This window comes from Mastomys coucha, unplaced genomic scaffold (genome assembly GCF_008632895.1).
Source record: "Mastomys coucha isolate ucsf_1 unplaced genomic scaffold, UCSF_Mcou_1 pScaffold21, whole genome shotgun sequence".
Classification (NCBI taxonomy): domain Eukaryota; kingdom Metazoa; phylum Chordata; class Mammalia; order Rodentia; family Muridae; genus Mastomys; species Mastomys coucha.
This window is the reverse complement of record NW_022196904.1, coordinates 91,696,041-91,718,070: the sequence shown is the minus strand read 5'-3', so window position 1 is coordinate 91,718,070 and position 22,030 is coordinate 91,696,041. Positions and strand designations below refer to the sequence as shown.

The 22,030-nt window shown below is 42.4% G+C and overlaps 3 protein-coding genes and 1 long non-coding RNA gene across 7 annotated transcripts; 1 reads left to right on the top strand and 3 right to left on the bottom strand.

The window, feature by feature from the left end:
• The first annotated feature begins 1,507 nt into the window (after positions 1–1,507).
• Positions 1,508–11,172, top strand: Trim68 (tripartite motif containing 68). 2 transcript variants are annotated; one of them, XM_031387689.1, is made up of 7 exons: positions 1,508–1,712; positions 4,318–4,781; positions 6,993–7,088; positions 8,326–8,586; positions 9,043–9,065; positions 9,607–9,707; positions 9,892–11,172. In XM_031387689.1, the coding sequence occupies exons 2-7, from the start codon at positions 4,356–4,358 to the stop codon at positions 10,440–10,442; spliced, it is 1,458 nt and encodes a 485-aa protein (XP_031243549.1). In that variant the 5' UTR covers positions 1,508–1,712; positions 4,318–4,355; the 3' UTR covers positions 10,443–11,172. The 2 variants fall into 2 exon arrangements, with proteins under 2 accessions (XP_031243549.1, XP_031243550.1); XM_031387690.1 differs by having other exon boundaries at positions 1,524–1,680.
• Positions 3,643–21,769, bottom strand: LOC116102705. 3 transcript variants are annotated; one of them, XR_004123262.1, is made up of 3 exons: positions 21,571–21,769; positions 6,579–6,709; positions 3,643–3,880 (listed from the first exon to the last, which is right to left on the bottom strand). It is a non-coding gene; the product is annotated as an uncharacterized LOC116102705 (long non-coding RNA). The 3 variants fall into 3 exon arrangements; XR_004123263.1 differs by lacking the exon at positions 21,571–21,769 and adding an exon at positions 6,901–7,129; XR_004123261.1 differs by lacking the exon at positions 21,571–21,769 and having other exon boundaries at positions 6,579–6,741.
• LOC116102704 (olfactory receptor 52I2-like) lies at positions 12,223–13,228 on the bottom strand. The gene has a single exon (XM_031387693.1). The coding sequence runs from the start codon at positions 13,226–13,228 to the stop codon at positions 12,266–12,268; it is 963 nt and encodes a 320-aa protein (XP_031243553.1). The 3' UTR covers positions 12,223–12,265.
• LOC116102703 (olfactory receptor 52I1-like) lies at positions 19,397–20,404 on the bottom strand. Its single transcript, XM_031387692.1, has one exon. It carries the CDS (start codon positions 20,390–20,392, stop codon positions 19,418–19,420), a length of 975 nt encoding a protein of 324 aa, XP_031243552.1. The 5' UTR covers positions 20,393–20,404; the 3' UTR covers positions 19,397–19,417.
• Positions 21,770–22,030: the final 261 nt, after the last annotated feature.

Here is a 22,030-nt window from a genome sequence, read left to right as displayed (position 1 = left end):
GTGGCCTTGTTGGAAGAAGTGTGTCACTGTAGGGGTGGCCTTGACCCTTCTCCTAGTTGCCTGAAAGCCAGTCTTCTGTTTGCCTTTGGAACAAGATACAGAACCTCCAGCACCATGTCTGCCTGGACACTGTCATGCTTCCCACCATAATGATAATGGACAGAACCTCAGAACCGATAAGCCAGCCCTAATTAAATGTCTTCCTTTGTCTGAGTTGCCTTGGTCATGGTGTCTCTTCACAGCAATGGAAACACTAAGTAGTGTGTGTGTACATTTTTTTCTTTCTCTTCTAGAGAACCATATCTAAAATATTGTATAAGTAAGTGCAAGTTTTATAGAGAATGCTTTGTATATTCTGGTTCTTTTCAGGTCCATGAACAGACCCAGACTGGAGAGAAACTCTATAAATGTAAATAATGTAGGAGACCCTTTGCTCATTTTCATTCTGTTTAAGTTCATCAACCAATAAGGTTACTTGATCATGTCTTCAAAACTCTTTAGTCCAAAATGCTCCTCATAAGCACGAGCCTCTGCCCCCAGCAACTCTATAGTATCCTATCATCAGGGCCTTTGAGAGTCAGTCATAGTTACACTCAATGACGTATGATTTAACTGACTTAAATTCACTTGAACTTGGGTGAGTTTAAGGCAGAGAATGTATGACCCAGACTTGCAATCCAGGTCTCTTTGTACTCATGCTCAATTAATATTTTTAAAAATGTCTTCTTTGAATTCATCTGTTCACTGTGACATGAGGACAGTCATTTGTCTGCACTAAGAAGCAGGGCTCAGCTCAAATCTCAGTCCCTCCTTCTCCCCCTACTGTGCGGTCCTGTTTATTTTCAGTAATTTTCTGGGCCTCACACTGAAGAATGGCAACCACATCCTGAGCTCTGACATTGGCGTGTGATTCAAAGAGCAACAATAAATATATCACTGGAACTTGGATTTATCCGGGATTTTTTTGGTTACTTCCGGCATGTCACTGAGGTGCCTTCTCTTGCTTACTCAGTAAAAGTCCAAGTATCAGAAAAAGAGCCGTCGGAATACAAAGAAATATCCAGGTTACTGGTTCAACAGCCTGTTGTTTGTGTCTTGTGAATCTCTGTGGTTGGATGAGAGGAAAGGGTACGCCCTTTTTTAAAAAGTTTTTTTTTTTTAGTGGCAGCTTATGATCAAGATTCTTCTGCTTCGTAATTTAATATCCGTTTCTAACTCTGAAACTAGTTTGTTCCAATGAAGAGCTATCTGAGGAGGTATGAAATTGTCAAGAGTTAGCCAGGAAAAACAGAAGCATTTATTAAAACTTTTGAGTATCTGAAACCTGGAGCCGTAATCGGCCTCTCGTGTTCCAGGAAACCGCAAATTCCAATGAGAAAAGGTGCCACTCAAGCAAACCTGGCTGAGCGCCCACGCTAAGTAGCTGATTTCCACCAGGAAAAGTGGCAAGCGAACAGCCAATCAGGCCACTCTGCGTGTAGAAGTGATTCGTCGGTTCCTGCACCGTGGGCGGGTCCTGGAGCTCTGCGGAAGCCGCCGGGGCGCGGCTCTTGTCCAGGCTCCTGCGACCTCGCCGCGTTCACGGCTTCCGGCGGGCGAGCGCCCCGCTGCTTCCTACGCTGCGGTTTGGACCGCTGGAGCCCCGTGCCTCCACAGCGGGAACGCAGCGCAGAGAAGGAGGTGACTGCAGGACTCTTTGGAGGAAGACACAGGTCCTGCCCTTTTTACCGTCCCCGTCCCCGATCCCACTGCCCTGGGGACCTGCCTAGTGTCCGAAGGTCAGGAAGGCGTGGTCGGCCAGGGCGCCCAGACCCTGACTGACTCTCTGCCGCTTCCAGGCTCCTCCCCCTTTCTTCCAGGCCCTGAGCACTGTGGAGGCACAGGGTGCTGGGTGCAACCTTTTGACATTGTCGTCTACAAAGTTCACTCTGGAGATCAAAATCGCATAAAGGAAGTTAACATTTTACAGTTTTGTGTTTGGCCTGTATTCATAGCTGCCCTCAGCTGCAGGTTGGACAGGTCTGAGCGGTTAACGATTCAAACTCTTGACCAAGAAATTTATGTTTGATAAAAGATCTCTATTGGAGTTCCTCTATTGGAGAACTGTATCTGTTTATTCCCAGATCTTTGACACCTTTCCCATGTTTATAATTTTTGACGCAAGGTATAAAACTAACATGCTTCCACAACATTTTGTGATTTATTATTTCTATCTTTCTGTGCCTTGATTTCCTACTGCCAGTGTCTTTACATCTGCTGGGTTTTGCTTGTTTTTGTTATTGTTGTTTTGGTTTTTGTTTTGTTTTGTTTTTTGTTTTTTTGTTCTCTGTAGCTTGAAGTAGTGCTTTTGACACCAAAGCGTGAACAGGTGGACGCACGCACGCGCGCGCGCGCGCGCACACACACACACACACACACACACACACTGCCTTAGATGAAGATATTAGCACCTCTACTGTCAGCTGTGCCTAAACATTTACTTTTACTTCTCATGTATTTAACAAGTATTGAGACACTGCTCTTGGCATCAAGAATATACTGAGCAAAACTGAAAATATCTCTGTATTAAATGTATCATGGCATTAGAATATTGTGAGAAAAACAGAAAATATAAATAGTAAATTTCCTGTGTGAAAATTAAGAAAAACCACAGACTCCTGGTAAATGGCGTCAACAGTGAGATGGTGGAAACAGTCTCAGTTAGAAGAGCGTGATCCCAGATAGGGTAAAGTGAGTAGACAAGTGGTCCATGTGTTGCTCGCAGCACTGAGGAGTGTTTGGCTGGCAAGAGGGAGGAGATGAGGGATTTGGATCAGCGGTAAAGTACCTGCCTAGCGTGCTCGAGATTCTTGTTAAATCCCCAGCATTTCAGAAAAGTGGAAGCAGATGAGGGAGTGACAGGGCAATGCTTACTACAGGATCCCTCCGCTCGAGCTTACATAGGCCTCTGAGTTCAGTATTAGTACACACTGGATCTTAGGATTCTGGATCTCATAGCTTGGTGGAGACTGTAGAAGCAGAGGACAGAAAGCAGGGGAAACGGTGAGAAGGAGTAATAACCTACGGATGATCTGATCTCAGGCCGACAGGTTTGCTGCTCTGGGTCCTACAAAATGCCCTCTGCAAGACTCAACACAGTGGTTTCTTCCTCTCTGCTTCTGAATTTGTCCTGTACTCTGAAGCTGAGGAAAATGTGTGATTTTCCCAAAGTAGAATAGTGGAAACCTGCGCCAAGCACCTGTAATGGTTTCAATCCCCAGTTATGAAATACCAGTTATCCGTGTGAAGTACACAGAGCCATGCCTGGGACTCAAGAGTGTTTTCTATTATTTTACCTTATATTTTAAAATATATCACTATATATTTATTACTACAGAAGCATTTAGGATTTAGAAACTAGTCCCTAACCCTAATGTATTTGCTAGGCACATAGGCAGCAGTTAGTTACATTGTAAGCACTATTTAGATCCTGAAGTTACAGTAGTATTTAAAGCCAGTGTAAATCTCCCATTTACACAGCCTATCTAGTAACACAGGATGTGCTAATAAATATTGCTAAGTATACCAAGAACCCTAAGCCACTCATTATTCAAGCTCCATACCCACATGTGGCCTGGACAGAATCATCAGTATACATCAATATATTATTAAGTGATCCTGGTTTTATTCCAAGGGGCGTAATTTCCTCTCTGCCTCCCTGCATGGTGAGGAGCACATCTTGGTATGTGGCGAACGGTGGCAGCATGACTCAGGACTGGCAGGTGGTGATTTTCAGGACATGGTGAAGGACAGTTGTTGCATTTCCAGTTTACACTTCAGTGTGCAACATAAGGAGAACTGCACAAGTAGTCAGGGAGCTGCCAGCATTTGTGGTCTGCACCTTGAAGGATATAAACATACACAAAAAGTATCAGAGGAAGACTGACACTGTTGTGTGGTTTTCTTTTTTTTTTTTTTTTTCTGAATGTTGGAATGTCACATTTTATATTAACTTGCCCTAGCCCAAAGAGATTATGTTCATTTCTGCAGCATGATTAGAACGTGAATGGTGGGGTCAGACAAACCAAGAGGAGAACTAAACAAATAAATAAAAAAGAATTCTCTAAACCCACTTTCTTAACCATCTCTATTTGTGCCTTCTATGGCTGTGGTGTGTACAACATTACCCAGTAATACCTTTAGTTGAGTCCAATCCTTGTACATGATCGATAAAGGTTCTAAAATAAGTGGATTTTAATCAGTAATGGCAGTTTTGGGAGAAAACTTACAGTCGTTACCCTTTTCTCTTGTTTTGTTTTTTTCTCTTATTCTTTGAAGCCTTCATTCATGTTCTAAGACAATTGCCACTTGGAACCATGGATCCTGCAGTGTTAATGGAAGCCATTGTGGAAGAAGTGAACTGTCCTATCTGTATGACCTTCCTCAGGGAGCCTGTGAGCATCAACTGTGGGCACACTTTCTGCCACAGCTGTCTCTCTGGACTCTGGAAGCTCCCGGGAGAGTCCCAGAACTTGAGCTACACTTGTCCTCTTTGTCGAGCTCCCACGCAGCCAAGGAAACTCCGTCCCAATTGGCAGCTGGCCAGTGTTGTAGATAAGATCCGTCTGCTAGGCTTCTATGTGGAAATGGGACTAAAGACTGATGTGTGTGATCTCCACAAGGAACAGCTAACCATGTTCTGCAAAGAAGATGATGTGGTAACCTGTGAAACCTGTAGCCAGTCCCCAGAGCATGAAGCCCACAGTGTTGTATCCATAAAGGATGTGGCCTGGGAATATAAGGTAAATATGGCAAGGCCAGCCTTTCCTCTGCCTCTCATCTATCCTTCTCTGTATTAGATACCTGTCTTTAAAAGCTGATCCCTGGTCCCTGGTAGCTACACATCCTTACATCTAATGTTCTGAGCCATATCTTTTCCTTCATTCACAATGCTCTTTGATTTTCTTCTCTCCCATTTCCTTTACATCCCATCTAGAGTCTTACCATGGAAATACCTAACCAGAGGATGAGTTTGGTGTTGAGAACTTGAAGCAAACCCTTGGTTTCAGTTGTAGTTCTAGGTGACTTGAATAAGATTACATATGATAACTGTTATTAGTCAAGAACCTGAAAAATTGCTCTACTAGGACATGTATAGTTACTTGGCATTAGCTGAATCATTTTAACCTTTTCATATGATAAGCACAACTCAGGCCTACTAATTTTAGATTATGATAACATTATTCTGAAGCAAGAAGAGACCATAGATAAGTCACTTAAGATTGATTGGCCAATTGCCAGGCATGCTTATGTGCTATGCATATGTTAATACTCACAGTATCCATATTATCAGGTCTTTTCTGACTTCTAGTTACAGTAGTTAAAGAGAGATGTCTTAGTTAGGGTTTCTGTTGCTGTGAAGAGACACCATGACCACAGCAAGTCTTATAAAGGAGAACATTTAATTAGGGCTGGCTTACAGTTCAGAGGTTTAGTTCATTGTCATGGCAGGAAGCAAGGCAGCCTGCAGACAGACATGGTGCTGGAAAAGGAGCTGAGAGTTCTGCATCTGGATTAGAAGGCAGCAGGAAGAGAGAATGACACTGGGCCTGGCTAGAGTTTCTAAAGCCTCAAAGTTTGCCCTCAGTGACAAGCTCCCTCCAAGGCCACACCTACTCCAAGGCACACCTCCTAATAAGGCCACTCCACCACGGGAGATGAAAGGATGGAATAGGGAGCTTGTTCTTTGTCTGGGGCTCTCTCTTTCCCACACTTTGGGATAAGTCATCTTGTCTTAACCACTGTGACCAGCTGCCAGCTGCCACCTTGCTCTTTTCCCAGATTAAAATGTAAGAATCTATGGCAACTCCTAGGAATCAGTGTTCTTCTCTATAGGACAGATATCTAAAACATTAAAAGTATGTTTGCTTTGCTTTGTTTTGAGAGTTTTAGGACAAGGAGGCCATTTAGCATTCTGACAAACAGGCAAAGAACTTGGTTAACTCCCAGCCCTGTCATTTACTAGCTGGATGACTGCGCATAGGCGACTTCCTGAGCCTCAGGTTTCTTGTCTATAAAATGATAATGACACCAACATCCAGAGACTGTATTTATATCAGTTATTATTCTCGTTGCTGTCATCAAGTACCTGATTAGAACCAACATAAAGGAGGAATGGCTTATTCAAAAGAATACAGGTTATCATGGTGGAGAAGTCGCAGTGACAGGAGCAGTAGCAACTGTTCATGTCATATATGGAGTTGGAAAGCATGAACAGGAACGGATACCAAGCCATAAAACCTGTAGGCCTGCCACACAGTGATGATCCACTCTCTCCATCCGAGCTCCACCTCCTAAAGTTTCCTACAACCTTCCAAAGACCATCACCAGCTGAGGATCAGGTCCAGGTCTTCAAACACATGAATCTGTGGAAGCCGGTTCCCGGCAGTGTTAGTGCCTGTGTAATACTTGCAATGTCTGGTACTTTATAATTCTTTAACATAAAAAGTGACTGTTAATCAGGAGAAGAGGTAATAACTGGGTACTTTTGGCTTTCTCGTAAGAATATTTTGCATTACTTTCCTAGGAAAGCCTCTTACCTTTATTGTATATCTAAACTACCCAAGGAGCTTGATAAATTCCAGTTCTCATTTGATATGTGTAGGGTAAGGCTCAAGCTTCTGCCGTGCTGATGTTCCTGGCTTTGGACCACACTTTCAACAGCAAAGTTCTGGGAAATAATAGGGAACAGGATTAATGAGAGGAGAAATAGTCCTGGTTAGGAAAGTCCAAAGTCTTCTATTCCTTGAACTATGGGAGTTAAGGTGACTGTCAACCTAAAAGGCCTCCCTGCATGTCACATGGGCAGAGTCTAGGCCTTCTGTGGCAGTCCTTTTTCTCCTATCGTTTATTCCAACCTACTGCCTGTGGAGCATCGGGAAGCCTCTGTCAGCCTAGAGTGCCTACAGTGGCCTCCTGGTGGGGCACGCTCATGATCTTTCTGTCTCTTGCAGTGGAAACTCCAGCAGGCTCTGGAACATCTGAGGAAAGAACAGGAAGAAGCCAGGAAACTGGAAGTCAGTGAGAAGGAACAGGCTGCCATCTGGAAGGCAGGTTGCACTTGAGAAGAGCTGACAGTGGAGGCTTCTAGATATCCGTGAGACAGAATGAGGGCCTTCAGCTTCCCCTTTACCTAAGGCCACATAACTTCTCAGGTCCAGCTTATAGGTTTTGGGGTAGCAGGAGCCTCTGATTTCATATCTTTACATACAAGGAAGGAATGGCGTCTTGCACACATGAGCTCATAGGAGTATTGCTTGTAGAGCGGTGATCAAACAGTTTCTGTTTCACTTTCCTGACTGATGGCACAGCTGCTAAGACTTTGGTTACCTAAATATTAGGAAACCTCCTCAGAAATATATTGAAACCAATAGGCATAAAACTCTCAGAACTTTTGGTCAACGTGATCCAGTAGGCATAAACACACACACACACACACACACACACACACACACACACACAACCAAGAAGGAAAACTATCCAGCAGTGTAGTTATTCAACCATCAGTGTAACCATCTGACTGTTTTTCTGAAAATGGGAGCTAGTCCCCATCATACCAAGATAATATCATGTACCAGGATGGTGGTGCATGCCTAGAAATCAGCCTTGGGAGGCAAAGGCAGAGAACTGCTACAGTTTCAAGTCCAGCCTGGTCTACATAGTGAGTAACAGTCTGGGGTGTGGGGCTATATATACTGGAGCCCTGTCTCAAGAAAAAAGAAAGGCAATACCTTAGATCCTACTGCGTTGATCAAAGTAGTACATATTAAAGGTCACTCATCCAGAAATATGAACTGCAAAGTGCTCCCAAATCCAAAAGTGGCTTATAACCAACATGCTACTAAAAGTAGAAGGAAGTTTCACTTAATAGGTCATACTCAGAACGCAAGCACACTAAAATTATTTTACAAAATTACTTTCAGGTTGTATGTACAAGATACACAGGAAGCATAGATGAATTTCATGTTCAAAGTTGGATCTCATTGCCAAAGTATCTCTCTATATTCATTTAATCTAAAATCCAGAAAAATTCCAAGTTTGAAACATTCTGATCCCACTCATTATTTGTAAGAAAGTATGCTACCTGTGAAAAGACCAAAAATAATGGCCTGAGACTGCGGGGAGTCAGGAACATAGAAAAATCAGATCCTTGTCTTTGCCTCCATAACCCAGTACATGGTTATACCAAAGCATTTCCATAGTGTGTGTATTTGCATATGTCAGTGTCCTCCATCCCACATGACCCTACACTAAAAAGGCCAATGCTAATTCCAATCTTGACTCCAGACACAGATGGAAACACGAAAGCAGAGCATCCTATGGGAGTTTGAAAAATATCAGCAGTTATTAAAGGAAAAAGAGCTGTCGTGCCAGCAGGCAGAAGTGGAGGCAGCTGCAGTTCAGGCTAGCCTCGAGCAGGAGAAGGGAGAGACAGCAAGCAAACTGGAGCTGAGGCATGAGAAGATCATCCAGCAGAACCAGGTCCTGTGGAGGATGATTGTGGAGCTGGAAGAGAGATCCCAGAGACCTGTGCGCTGGATGCTGCAGGTGAGCGACAGCCTTCTGTAGGACACTTGAGCGAGACCCGGGGATAGACAGGGACTCCAGGGGAAAGGGTTAGCTAGTTCTTCAGGGGCCCTATCATCATGCTGCCCACCAGCTGAGGACCCTGTCTGCCTTCAGCTGGCACCTGCTGATCTCATCCTGATTTGGACAGAAGACCTGACCCTTAATATTCTCATAGTCCAGACCATCTACTCAGCCAGAGGTAGGAGGACACCAGGTACTCTGAAAGCTTGACAGCATTCCAGTCCCTTCCATCCTGGCCATCTTGAGATGGAGCCTGAGGTGTTCAGCATAGCCAGGTCTGCTCTGCTCTTCTCCCATAAGCTTTTCCCCACCTCTAAAGTCTGTTTCCCTTTGAGAAAGCCCCTTCCAGAGTTTACGTCTGTCTAGCGTCTCTGAGGCACAGCACACTCATGAGCTGCATATTTTTTCTCCTAGGGTATTCAGGAAGCCTTAAACAGGTACGTTCCCATCCTCAGAGACTCTGTGAAGCCCTACACGAGATAAAAAGGCCTGGCCAGAGCCAGAAATGGAGAAGGAATGTAGACTGAGCACCTTCAGAAGGCAGATGCTCACCATCTTACGCTATATTGGCGAAAGAAGATTTGTCTCCTTTTTTGCGCTTAATCGAATTCATTTCAGATATTGCCAATAAGGATTTTAAGTAAAGCTGAAGTATGTTATTGCATGTAAATGGTCCAAAAATTAGGCACATGAAACTTCCAGCTCAGAGGATCACCCTCTCTCCTTTGCATCACATTTCTTTCCCTTCCTCTTCCTCTATCCCAATATTTACCATTCTCAAGAAGAAGCTCTGAGCATTCTTACCTCTCTGTCACAAACAGTTTGAAGCTCAACAAGCCAGCTATGCCACCTCTGCATTGCTGGCCAGGGAAATCTAAGTGACTGGCTCTGGCCAAGCCCCTCCTCACCAAACTAAAGGAAGGAGGCTCCGGCGGCAGTGCTGAGAGTCATGGATCCAAAACACACCCTCTTCTGCAGGAGCCAGTCTTGGAGCCTGCAGCAGCTAGAACCAATCTCCTTGGAGCTGAAGACAGATTGCCGTGTGCTAGGACTAAGAGAGACCCTGAAGACATTTGCAGGTATTAGATACTTGGGGACTGTGATGGGCAATGGGAGGGACTCCACCCACAAATGGCTCGGTGCAGTCTGGATGCTTCATCTAGCTCCAACCCCACCCATTGCTGAGAACTCTGTCTTCATCAGAGATGTCCTTCACTCCCCCTTGCTTGGCATCAATGTTACCACTAAGATATTTTTCCCTAGTTGATGTGCACCTAGATCCAGACACAGCTTACTCCCGCCTTGTCATTTCCAAGGACAGGAAAAGTGTGCACTATGGAGTCACCGAGCAGAACCTGCCTGACAATCCTGAGAGATTTTGCCGCTATAACATTGTCTTGGGCAGCCAATGCATCTCCTCTGGTCGGCACTACTGGGAGGTAGAGGTTGGAGACAGATCTGAATGGGGCCTCGGAGTGTGTGTGGAAAATATCGACCGGAAGGAGGTGGTCTACTTATCCCCTCATTATGGCTTCTGGGTGATAAGGCTGAGGAAAGGGACAGAGTACCGTGCAGGCACAGATGAATATCCGCTCCTGCCCTTGTCAGTTCCTCCACACCGGGTAGGAATCTTCCTAGACTATGAAGCCCATGACATCTCCTTCTACAATGTGACTGATGGTGGCTCCCACATTTTCACTTTCCCCCGCTATCCCTTCCCAGGCCATCTCCTCCCCTATTTCAGTCCTTGCTACAGCATTGGCACTAACAACACCACTCCGCTCACCATTTGTACCCTGGATGGAGAAGGCTAGGAGGGCCATCCTAACTTAATGTTGCCATTTGGCTTCGTACACATCACTATTGGAGGATGTTTCCATTGATACGCATATCCCTGAACCCAGCTTAAAACCCAAGGGCCCCTCTGTATGACCTCATGGTATCTTGCTATTAGAACAAACTGTCAGTGTGCCTCCCAGAAAAACAGTCTCAGTCAGATAAGCATTGTGATCCATGCTGGAAACATGACAGGGGTGATAGACTTTGTCCCTTTTGAAGATCACAGCCCTCCTCCCTGGTTCCATAATTAAGTGGGAGCCAGTGACTAAGTAAGTGCAGACTCCAGAAAAGCTTTAAGTAAGGTTTTCCAATGAGATGAAGTAATAATGTACATGCCCAGAGCTTATTGTTGTGGTGAAACCAGGTAAAGGATACTTCGTGTGAGGCTTGCTGCTACCAAACAAACCCTTACCTCCAGGCTAGAGAAACACAGTTTGTGCTTTTCCAGCACAGAATGAAGAACTCACCAGGATAATCCCCGTATCTCCTTCCTGAGCATGAGAGTGGATCTGCGTCCTGGGCCTGTCTTTTCTGTAATGGGCAGACAGGATCAGAAACCTTAGAGGCCTTAGTTTTTATTTTTACTGTATGTATAAAGAAATTGAAGCAGCCTTGTTTCCTACAGAGCTTTGGGAGGTAAGATTTTAAAGATTGTAAAATGATTTTCACATTAAAATGAAACAAAGTTGACAAACTCAATTCACAGATCACGAGTCTGCCATTCATTGGATTTGGGTCTGAAGCGTGTTTGAGGGGAACTGGATGTCCTCTTTGGAAAGGGGCCTCTAGTCTGGCTTAGAATAGCATTCTTCTACCTCATGGGTTTATTGTAAAGCCACACAAATCCATCTAATACTTTTGTTCTCTGTAGACAGGGGAGGGCAAACAATGGATTCTTATTGTGGCAACCATCCTGCTTTGCCACGAGCAGATAAAACCTGCATAGCAGCACCTTTGCTCCTTAGCGTGCCTCCCAACAGTCCACAGCCCTTTAAACCTAAAGGTACCCATGTCACACCTCACTAGGGCATTCTGACACTGGGCCCCAGAGGTAGATTGTATATCTGATTGCATGTATTAATCCCTGAGTTAGAGTGAACACTGTGAACTCAAACAGAAAATAAGATAACAGGGAAGAAGAAATAGAGTCGCAAGGAAGAGAGGGAGGGAGGAAGGGAGAGAGGAAGGAAGGAAGGAAGGAAGGAAGGAAGGAAGGAAGGAAGGAAGGAAGGAAGGAAGGCAGGCAGCAGGCTCATCCAGCAGCTAGTTAGGGATAGCTTATATTGGGATCTTATATTGAGATCTGATGACACTGGGAAATTTTACATGGTTCTTGTAACTGTATAAAATTCTCCTTGAAGATACAAGAGAGCAAAATGTGCAAAGAGAATCAAACTAGAAAACCAATTTCAGAGTCATACAATAATGAAAGGGAATTGAGATTATATATTGAGCTGTTTCTTTAGAGTGGTTGTTATGTCATGGGAAAATGCACAAAAATAGCCCACAAGTGACAAAATTGTAATGTGGCCATGTTCCCATGGTGTACATACCGATGGTGTGCTACCTCCATGTTTCTAAGTCTCCATTCTATTGCACATACAAGTTAAAGGAAATTATTAAGCATATTAGAATATCGGAGTCATCTCATAATTTTCTCACTAAACATTGAAGTTTTATGCAAGCATAGTCTTCCCAGCTTCATCCTGGGCTCTCCACAGACAATGAAACAGTCTCACTCCACACATCTTTAAAACATCTGTGTGCCAGGAAACTAAACATATGAAGAGTTTTGTGTTCATAACCCTTGTCTAGAGAAGCATGTCAGCAGCACCCACATTCGCTCCTGGATTTGCTTGGTCCTAATACCATAAATGATAGGGTTTAAAGTCGGTGGGATGATCAGGTACAAGTCAGCTAACAATACTTGGATGTGCAGGGGAACTGCATCCTGCCATAACCAGGCTATGTATACGGATGAGATCCCAGGGAGATAGAAAAGACACATAACTCCCACATGAGAGCCACATGTGCTTAATGCTTTCAACTGAGCATTCTTTGAGGACAGATTAAATACTGCCCTTAGAATCAAAATATAGGAGACAGCAATGAAGGCCATGTCAGAGCCCACAATAATAGAAGAACAAACCAAGCTATACAGACTGCTGGGCATGGGGTCTGCACATACTAACTTGGCCACAGCCATGTGTTCACAGTAAGAATGGAAAACTACCTTGGAGCCACAGAATGGCAAATGAGTCAACATCCAACTCAGGGGAGTCATGGAAATGACAGCTCTGAGGACAATAGTCACACACAGTCCTAGCATCAATCTAGCTGTGAGAATTCTCCTGTAGTGTAGTGGCTTGCAGATGGCCACATAGCGATCAAAAGCCATAGCCAGTAGCAGTCCTGTCTCCACAGCAGTGGCTGCATGGACAAAGTACATCTGAGTGAAACAGGCATTAAAGCTGATGGAGCTGTCTCCTGAACTGAAGATGCTCACCATCTTAGGTACCACAGAAGAAGCCATAACAACATCCACAGCAGCCAGAACACATAGGAAGAAGTACATGGGCTCATGTAGAGTGGAATCCATGCAGATCACAGTAATAATGAGCATATTTCCTAAGAGAGCTATGCTGTACATGGCACTCAGAGAAATGGCCAGCCAAAGATAGGAAGACTGTAGACCTGGGATGCCCATGAGGAAGAAGGTGGCAGAGGTTTCCACTGTGTAGTTGTAGGATGGTCCTGACATCGTAGATGAGGTGCTTTTTCTATCACAATGTAAAGCCGTGAGAGAAGAGGGCGGAGTGCCATCAGATGTCTTCCTGTCTGGGGAGTTGACAAATCCTGAATGTCACGGTAGTGTTTTCAGATAAGAAAACAAATTAAGCCATCTCGCTCCATTTCCCCTGCTTATCAAGGTTCTCTGTGTTAACAGAGTCTGCACATTGTTCAGGATCATCTGCTGACTTTCATCCTTTGGGAAGTCTCTTCTCGCATTGCATGAAGAGGTGAAATTAGGAACCTTTATGAGTTTTGTATTAAATCTCAGGGTGACCTAGAAAAGATTTGAGCACTAGCAATCCTAATGCTCTACCCAGGTCTGTCTTGTATTTTCTAGTGGGTGACTCTTGTTCAGGTGGTATCACTGTTGGGGGATGTTGGTTGATCTTCACAGGGAAATATGGAGGTTTTTTCTTAGAATATAAAACATGTACCCTGCCGCAGATGTGGTGCTGGCCCTACATCATCATGAATCAACAAAGCAAAGGAGCTAATAACACTGCTACTAGTCACATTTCCACAACTTAAAACATTATGTATCACTTACTGCTTTTGCCTTGATCAGATTATAAAAACTCTCCATGCCTTGATTTGATCATTGGTGTTTTGAAATTTTAAATGGAAGACTATACATAGTACTTAGTTTTCAAAAGTGTAGAGCAAATTTTAAAAAATAAGTACAGCAAATTTTCTCTACTTAACCTTTTAACTCCAAAACATACACAAGTGGGGAAGAGCAACAGAAACTAAAATTAAAAATAACTAAATCCACCAAGCAGTGTTAGCCCTCACCTTTAAACCTGGCACTCAGGAGGCAGAGACAAGTGACTCTCTTGAGATTGAGGCCAGTGTGGTCTACAGAGCAAGTTCCAGGTCAACCAGAGAAACACTTCCTTAAAAAAACAAAAGAAAGAAAATAACTTAAATCCACCAAGGTAACACCCATTCTGTTCAGGTTTTCAGTTGTCCTGCCATGATGAGCCCTTGGGGTTTCTCTTAGAGTTGGCATGAATGCCTAGGTAATTCTAAAATGCAATGAGGAGCTCACACGCTGTCCTTTTACACACTGATTCCAAAACTCTGACTGTTGTCTGTTCGTTTAATATTTTTCTACTATTATCAATTCTACAGAAAAGAAAATCTTTCTTATACTTACATACAACTTTATCTCTAACTATAAACCCTAAGAGTGTATATATGGCTCTGATGTCATATAAAATACTGATATCAAAATGGAGTTGGATTAAGGATAATAATGGATGTGGAAAACCCACTTTATATAGACTACATTCCTGCCTCAAGACATTTTCTGACTGCTTCTAGATTACTTAACTCAAGTAACTGCAAACTTGACCACATTAAAAAGAGAGAGATCAAAGTCCTCCTGATCTCTTTCCGTAAGCCCACGGAGCCTTAACATTGCAGCTCCTGAGGCCTTAGCCTGGTGTTGCCATATACCGACAAGACAGGTGTTGACTCAACGATATTCAGATGTTAACCAAGAACTGTTCCTTAGCCTTCAATGAAAAGAGCTTCTTTGCCAAGTCTCAAGACAAGTTTGAGTAGCCATCAAGTCCCACAACCCCTCATTAATAGGGTTTGCAGCCTAAGTTGTTGGATCCTTACCCTTGGGTCCTGCCTCTACTTACCTCACCTTTAGTTCTCTTCCCCCTGTGCTAGAAAAGACATTTTCTATGATACCCAAACATAAGACAAGCATTTGCCTGGTTCTCCAGCCTCATCACTTGGTGTCCATTTGCCCTCTACTTGACTCCTGGAGAGCTGACTGATACCACACCAGTGCAGAGTTTTCAAGAGTTTTCTAAGAGCCAGATTTCTGAGACTTGATGTTCATATATGGTCTTTTTGAGGAAAAAAAAAAACATTAAACAAAAACCTTAAGAATAATACATATATAGTGAGACTGGTTGAACTAAATAAGTTCTATGTCAATAAAATCTATGTTGTAAATAATCACAAAGTGAGGCATCACTGAGATGAGGGCAGCACTGAGAAGAACTTAAAAGTAAAATTGAGAAGGAGAGTGAAAAATAAGCCTGGGTATCCCTAAGCCCACAGGCTGCGATTGGGATGCTACAGATTTGCGGTTGGACATTGGTGTCTATAGATTTGAAGTAACGTGAAGGATTGAGGATGCCCACACTCATTCACCTCTGACCCAGAAGCTGTTCTAAATGAACTCACCTGTCATCTGAGGCCATCCTCGACTTATGCCCTGCTCCATCTTCCTGTCCCCAGCCCATGGAACCTCATGACTTGCCAGATGCTTACAGTGGCTTTGAATTAATGATCTTCAGCTCTTTTATTTCATTTTATTCAGTTTTCATCTTGATCAGCTAGAGGTACATGTGTGCTTTTTATCTCTTTAAAATATTTAAAATGTTTAAATATTTAAATTTAATTTTTAATTTTTTTTCTTACAAACATCAGTAGTGACCTCCATTACATATCTGTTGTGACTCCAGTAACATTTTAAGCATCGCTTCATGGATGTTTGTTTTTTCAATTAGCTCTTGATATAAGATAAATAAATCTGAGGTGCACAGTTTCTACTATCAACACATGGACACACACATACAGCCACAATTGCCTCCTGCTGATTAGAGTGAATTCTTTTCAGAAAGCCTAGGCTCAAATCTCCCAAGACACCTTTCCATCCTTGCACCAGTTGCCTTCAATCCTGAAGATGCACCTGATGTCTGGAGGGCCCATCACTGAAAAGTGGCCTTGGCTAATCATTTGAAATGAATAAATAAACCATAGGATTTAAGATGATATTTTATTCCAAATAAAGGATGGAGTGACTCAAAATTAACATGCTTTCCAGATAAAGGCACTACTGCATATCTCATTGAATACAGACTCTCCACCCAGGATAACCTCATTTCCCTAAGTGCCTCCCTCTACACACACACAATCTTACTCTGCCCTATCGCATGGGTTTTTCTCACAAGTCTTGGACCCTAAAATATGTTATCTACTATTCCAGTATTGCAGTTACCTTTTCATTTCCCTGCCTTGAACACAAGTAATTCTTCTATATACCTATTCCTTCTCCCATATCTGCCATCCCTTGTGTCATTTCCAAAGGAAGATGCTGGTATCCATAAAGCCTCCAGAGCTGACCAGACACTTTATACTTGTCTGCTTGGATAGAGAGCTTGAATCTTCAATTCTGAGGTGACTGTAGCCTAAAGACTTCTTAAGCCAAATCTCTGTTTCCTAATTTAGTTATCCACATAACAGATTTCCTCTCGCAACATCCATTTTCTGCTTAAGTATGCCTACTATTCCACATTTCTCACACCGAGTAATATGTAGATTCATATAGGGCCTTCAAGAAAAGCAGTAACACCACAGGAGCACAGGAGTGCAGACACAATGGAGGTACTATGCGGGCTGGCCTTTTCAGATGCCTCCCACTGGTTGACTCCCTTTCCCAGGAGATACTCTGTTGTCCTGCCTTTTCCCTAGACACTGCTTCTCTTGGCCTCTGCCCAGCAGCAAAACAATGAGACTCCTCTAGAGACTGGCTCTCTTCTGTGCTCAGCCCCTTGGGCATTCCAGACTGTGAGAGAAGTCAGGAGCCTGGAGAGTGAACAATGCTTATGTATTCTAGTCCCCAGAGGACAGTTAACATTAGACTAATGAGTGAGGAACTGAGAAAGGGACCAGCTCTGATCTTCACATGCATGGCCACACATATGCACATGCCCCACATGCCCATACGTGTGAATACTCATACACACATTAGACATCTAGGGAAAAAATCAAATGATCCAAGTGTCATTTTTTTCCTTAGTACATTTATTTCTTTTTATTTATTTATTTACTTATTGATTGTGTATCTGTATGTCGGCATGCCCATGCCACAGTCTCCATGTCAACTTTCAGGAGCCAGTTGTTCTGACTCCTCTCCTTCCATCATGTCAGTTCCGGGAATTTAACTGAGGTTGTCAGGCATGGCAGAAAGTGCCTTTACCCACTGGGCCATCATACTAGTCCTGATTACATTTTTAATTTTTCAATATTCCAGAACCTCTAATGCAATGATTTATAATCTTCCAAAAGCTAGACCCTTTAGTACACTTCCTCATGTAGTGGCGACACTCCCCAACCATAAAATTATTTTGTTGCTATATTATAACTATAATTTTGCTACTATTATGAATCATAATGTAAATATCTCATATTTCCAATGGTCTTAGATGTCAAAGGATCATTCAATCCCTGAAGTGGTCGTGACTCACAGGTTGAGAACCACTACTCTAATGGATGTTTTCCTAAGATTTCCACATTTGGTTATCACAGTCTGCTGAAGTAACTACCGTTATTATACCTACATTTCATCAATGAACATGAGGTACAGAAAGTGCACAAAGCTACTAAGACCAAGAGAGATGCTTCAGATTCAATATCAGAACACTTTTTCCTGGTTTCATACAGTCAGCACATCCATGTGATACCATGAATGTGAGTGCCAGTCACTTTGGCTTGGAAACCCTGGTTTCTGTTGTATGTGAATGAACCTGCAGTGGGATTGCTATATCACAGGTGATCCCTGTCTTTCATATTTCATAAATGTCCCACACTGTCACCATGGGAATTTTACTATCACAGTTTCCAATAGCCATGCAAATGGTCCAGTTTATCTACATTTTCACACAAAGTTGGTTCTTGCTTCTTTTTTTCTTGGCTTGGGTTGGGTTTTTATTATCATATATATAGATCAAATGTATTCTCTCACTGTTGTTTTAGATTTCACCTCTCTAATGACCAGTGACAAAAGCGTCATCACATGTGTTAGCTGGTCATTTGCACATCACCTTAACAGGATGTCTGTTTTCATTCGAGTATCTACTTTTTTGTTATTGTTGTTGAATTATATGATGTTATCATTTACTGAGTAAATAGTTCTTATGAAATATAGATTTCATATGTATGTATATGTACAATATATATTTTGAATATATCTTCTTCTACCCTATATGGTGTCTGCATTCCATTTTGTCCTTTGTCACACAAAATTATATCTGTCCCTTGTGGGTATGTCTGTTTTTCACTTTTGCTTCCTTCACTTTTGGATATCATGTCTAAGAAATCTTTGCAATGTTAAATATTTTCTCTGGTTTCGTGATTTTCCATCTTTCAATTAGTTCTTTACCTTTTTTAATTGCTCTTTGCATATCATGTACAGTAGGGTCTCATCTAATAGTTTCGCATTTGAATGTCCAGTGGCCAGCATCAGATCTGTTAAGCAAATATACCTCAGAGTTTGGGTCTGAGCTCCCTAGTCTGCTCCATGGCTTATTTTTATTTTTCTCTTTATATCAGTACTACACCATGTTTTTTGGTAGACTTAAAACTAAAGTCAGGAAAGATAGAGGGCATTTTGTCCTAATCGAGGGAACAGGTAGCCAAATTGCTCTTACAGTTTTTCCTAGTGCTTTGAATTTCAATATAAGAGAATTAATCTCATTAAGATTTTCAGTTTCTTCAAGAATCAAATATATGTGTCTCTGCCTAATAAAACCGTGTGGCTCTCAGAAGGGAGTTGGACCCAGAGCATGATTCTCTTCATCCCATGTTGTTAATTGGTTTTTTGTTCCTTTGTTTTTCACCATGGTTCACATTTCTTTTTCCAATTCATTCATTAGAAAGGGGCCAACACAATTGACCACAAGTCCACATAAGATAAACTAGAATCTGTTTTAGGTGGAAGAGATGTCTGCTTAAGGAATAAACATGGGAATCAAATAAAATGGAACCATCAGTGAGCCAGAGAACAAGATCTAACAGTCTCTACCACAACATGGGGAGGGGGGAGAGACAAACCTAAGAAAATTCTAGTAAGGGAAAAGGTAAAAAACAGTAACTTCCACCAACAGAGGAATTGATGTTACATTGAAATAAATATTTTTAAAAAATACAGAAACAAAACATCAAATCACATTCTCTGCCAAAATTTCAATCTGATAACATTCTGAATGAATACACCAGAAAATACAGTCACGTCAGTAAAACTCTCCTGAGAAGTTGACGTGTGATGCAAGGATACCTACGCCTGTCCATGCCCATAAGTCTCAAAGTCATCCTTGCAATGGCAGGAACACTGGAGGTCTGAGGAGCTTTGTGTTCATGAACCTTGAGTGCACTGGTGAAAGAAACAATGTGTCAGCAGGCTCCATATCTGCTCCCGGATCTGTCTGGTCCTAATACCATAAATGATAGGGTTTAAGGTGGGTGGGATGATCAGGTACAAGACAGCTAACAGCACTTGGGTGTGCAGTGGAACTCTGTCCGGCCCTAGCCAGGCCACATAGATGGATGCCATTCCAGGGAGGTAGTACAGAGCCATGACCCCAACATGAGAGCCACATGTACTCAGTGCCTTCCACTGTGCATTCTTTGAGGACAAACAGAAAACTGCCTTGAGAATCAAAGTATAAGAGGCCGAAATGAAAGCCACATCTGAGCCCACAATGATGGAGGAAAAAATCAAACTGTAGAGACTGCTGGGCATTGGGTCAGCACATGCTAACTTGGCCACAGCCATGTGTTCACAATAGGAATGAGGAACTACATTGGAGGCACAAAATGGCAAATGACTCAACATCCAACTCAAAGGAGTCATAAAAATAACAGCTCTAATGGTGATAGTCACACTAATTCCCATCATCACTTGAGGTGTGAGAATTCTCATATAATGTAAGGGCTTGCAGATGGCCACATAGCGATCAAAAGCCATAGCCAGTAGCAGTCCTGTCTCCACAGCAGTGGCTGCATGGACAAAGTACATCTGAGTGAAACAGGCATTAAAGCTGATGGAGCTGTCTCCTGAACTGAAGATGCTCACCATCTTAGGTACCACAGAAGAAGCCATAACAACATCCACAGCAGCCAGAACACATAGGAAGAAGTACATGGGCTCATGTAGAGTGGAATCCATGCAGATCACAGTAATAATGAGCATATTTCCTAAGAGAGCTATGCTGTACATGGCACTCAGAGAAATGGCCAGCCAAAGATAGGAAGATTGAAACCCTGGGATGCCCAAGAGGAAGAAAGTGCCAGGGAATTCCATTGTGTGGTTATAGGATGGCCCCAGCATCACTGGTCAGACGGCTCTCCTGTTAGCTTGTAAGATACTATAAGAGAGGTGGCATTCCTATAAAATAGATTGTTGTGTGTGATGCTCACAAATTTTTGAAATATTTTCATCTTGGTGGTATTTTTCATGACCTAAAAATTAACATTGAAAAAGTAACCTTCCATTATGTAAATATTATATGCTTTACTAATATCTGTTCACATCTTAAAGATCAATTTTTCATTTTCCTGCCAGGTAGTGTTCTCTCTAGTCCTCCCTCTCTCTCCCTCTTTGCATCTATCCCCATGCAGATATCTCATGATTATTTTTAATTCAAGCTTTCATGAAATCATGCTGATCCATAATGACTTCAAATTGATGATTCCAGTAGTCTACCTATGGCTTATGGTATACACTCAAAAATGGACTTAATTTGTAACTTTGTGTGATCCTGGCCTGTGGAAAAAAAGTTAGGAGATACATTTCATGTATTCCTTATAGTCAAATATTTCTACATAATGAATAATCAGAAGAATTTGCATCTTATTCTCATGATTGCTGAATTAGGCAAACTTATTGAGATCAAATGTCATATTATGTCTCCTAGGACTAGTACCTAGATGAATGATGAAAACACATTCCTATCAGTCAGAAATGCATTATATGGAAAGTATAGGGTCTGAAAATAAGACCATTAAAAATGACATAACCACTTCCCATATAATACAATGTGGTTGAAATATTTTTAATTTTCTAAATTTGGAGCTCAATTTCCTTAGGGTAGTTGCAGTTACTAGCCCAAGAAATTACATGTTAACCCTTCAGACACACATAAAGATGAACCTGCCCATAGCTTTTCTGCTTCTTCAATATGGTTTGCCCCTTTTCATGATGAACTGCCAAGGTATTCCATAGACAAAGGAAACTTTATCCTTGGGATAGCAAAGCATGTTTTAAAGAAAACAGTACTGATCATATCAAGATGAGAAACAGTACATGAGTGAATTCCTACATTTGTAATATACCACAGATATCTATATAAAACAGTTGACTTAAGTACTTAAATGAGATGATTCTTCATCTTGTATCATATAACATCATTCAGTCCATTTGAGGTTCCCATCTAGGTCTTTCCAGTACTAACTCCTTGTAATATATTTAACAGCATTAAAGTAAAGAAAACAACTATGGATACTTACCCCCCAAAAAATATTATAGGTTCACCTGGACAGTTTTGGTAAAGAAAAGAGATTTGCTACTCTGGGAGTCCGGGAGCTGAGCTCCGGTGTGGCAGTGTTTGCCTTTGCTCTGCATCTTCCTCATTTAGGCAGTGCCAGGTCACAGGATAGGTAATGGCTTTGCCAGATGTCCTAAAACAAAGGATCACACCACTGTCACATTCCTATGCTGTAACCCTTTACTTCCCTTCCTTTAAATTGCTCAGTTCCGGTGATTTTACTTACATGCGTAAGCATTATAAAAGACCCACAGTGGGCTGGAGAGATGGCTCAGTGGTTAAGAGCACCGACTGCTCTTCTAAAGGTCCTGAGTTCAAATCCCAGCAACTACATGGTGGCTCACAACCATCTATAATGAGATCTGACGCCCTCTTCCGGTGTGTCTGAAGACAGCTACAGTGTACTTACATATAGTAAATAA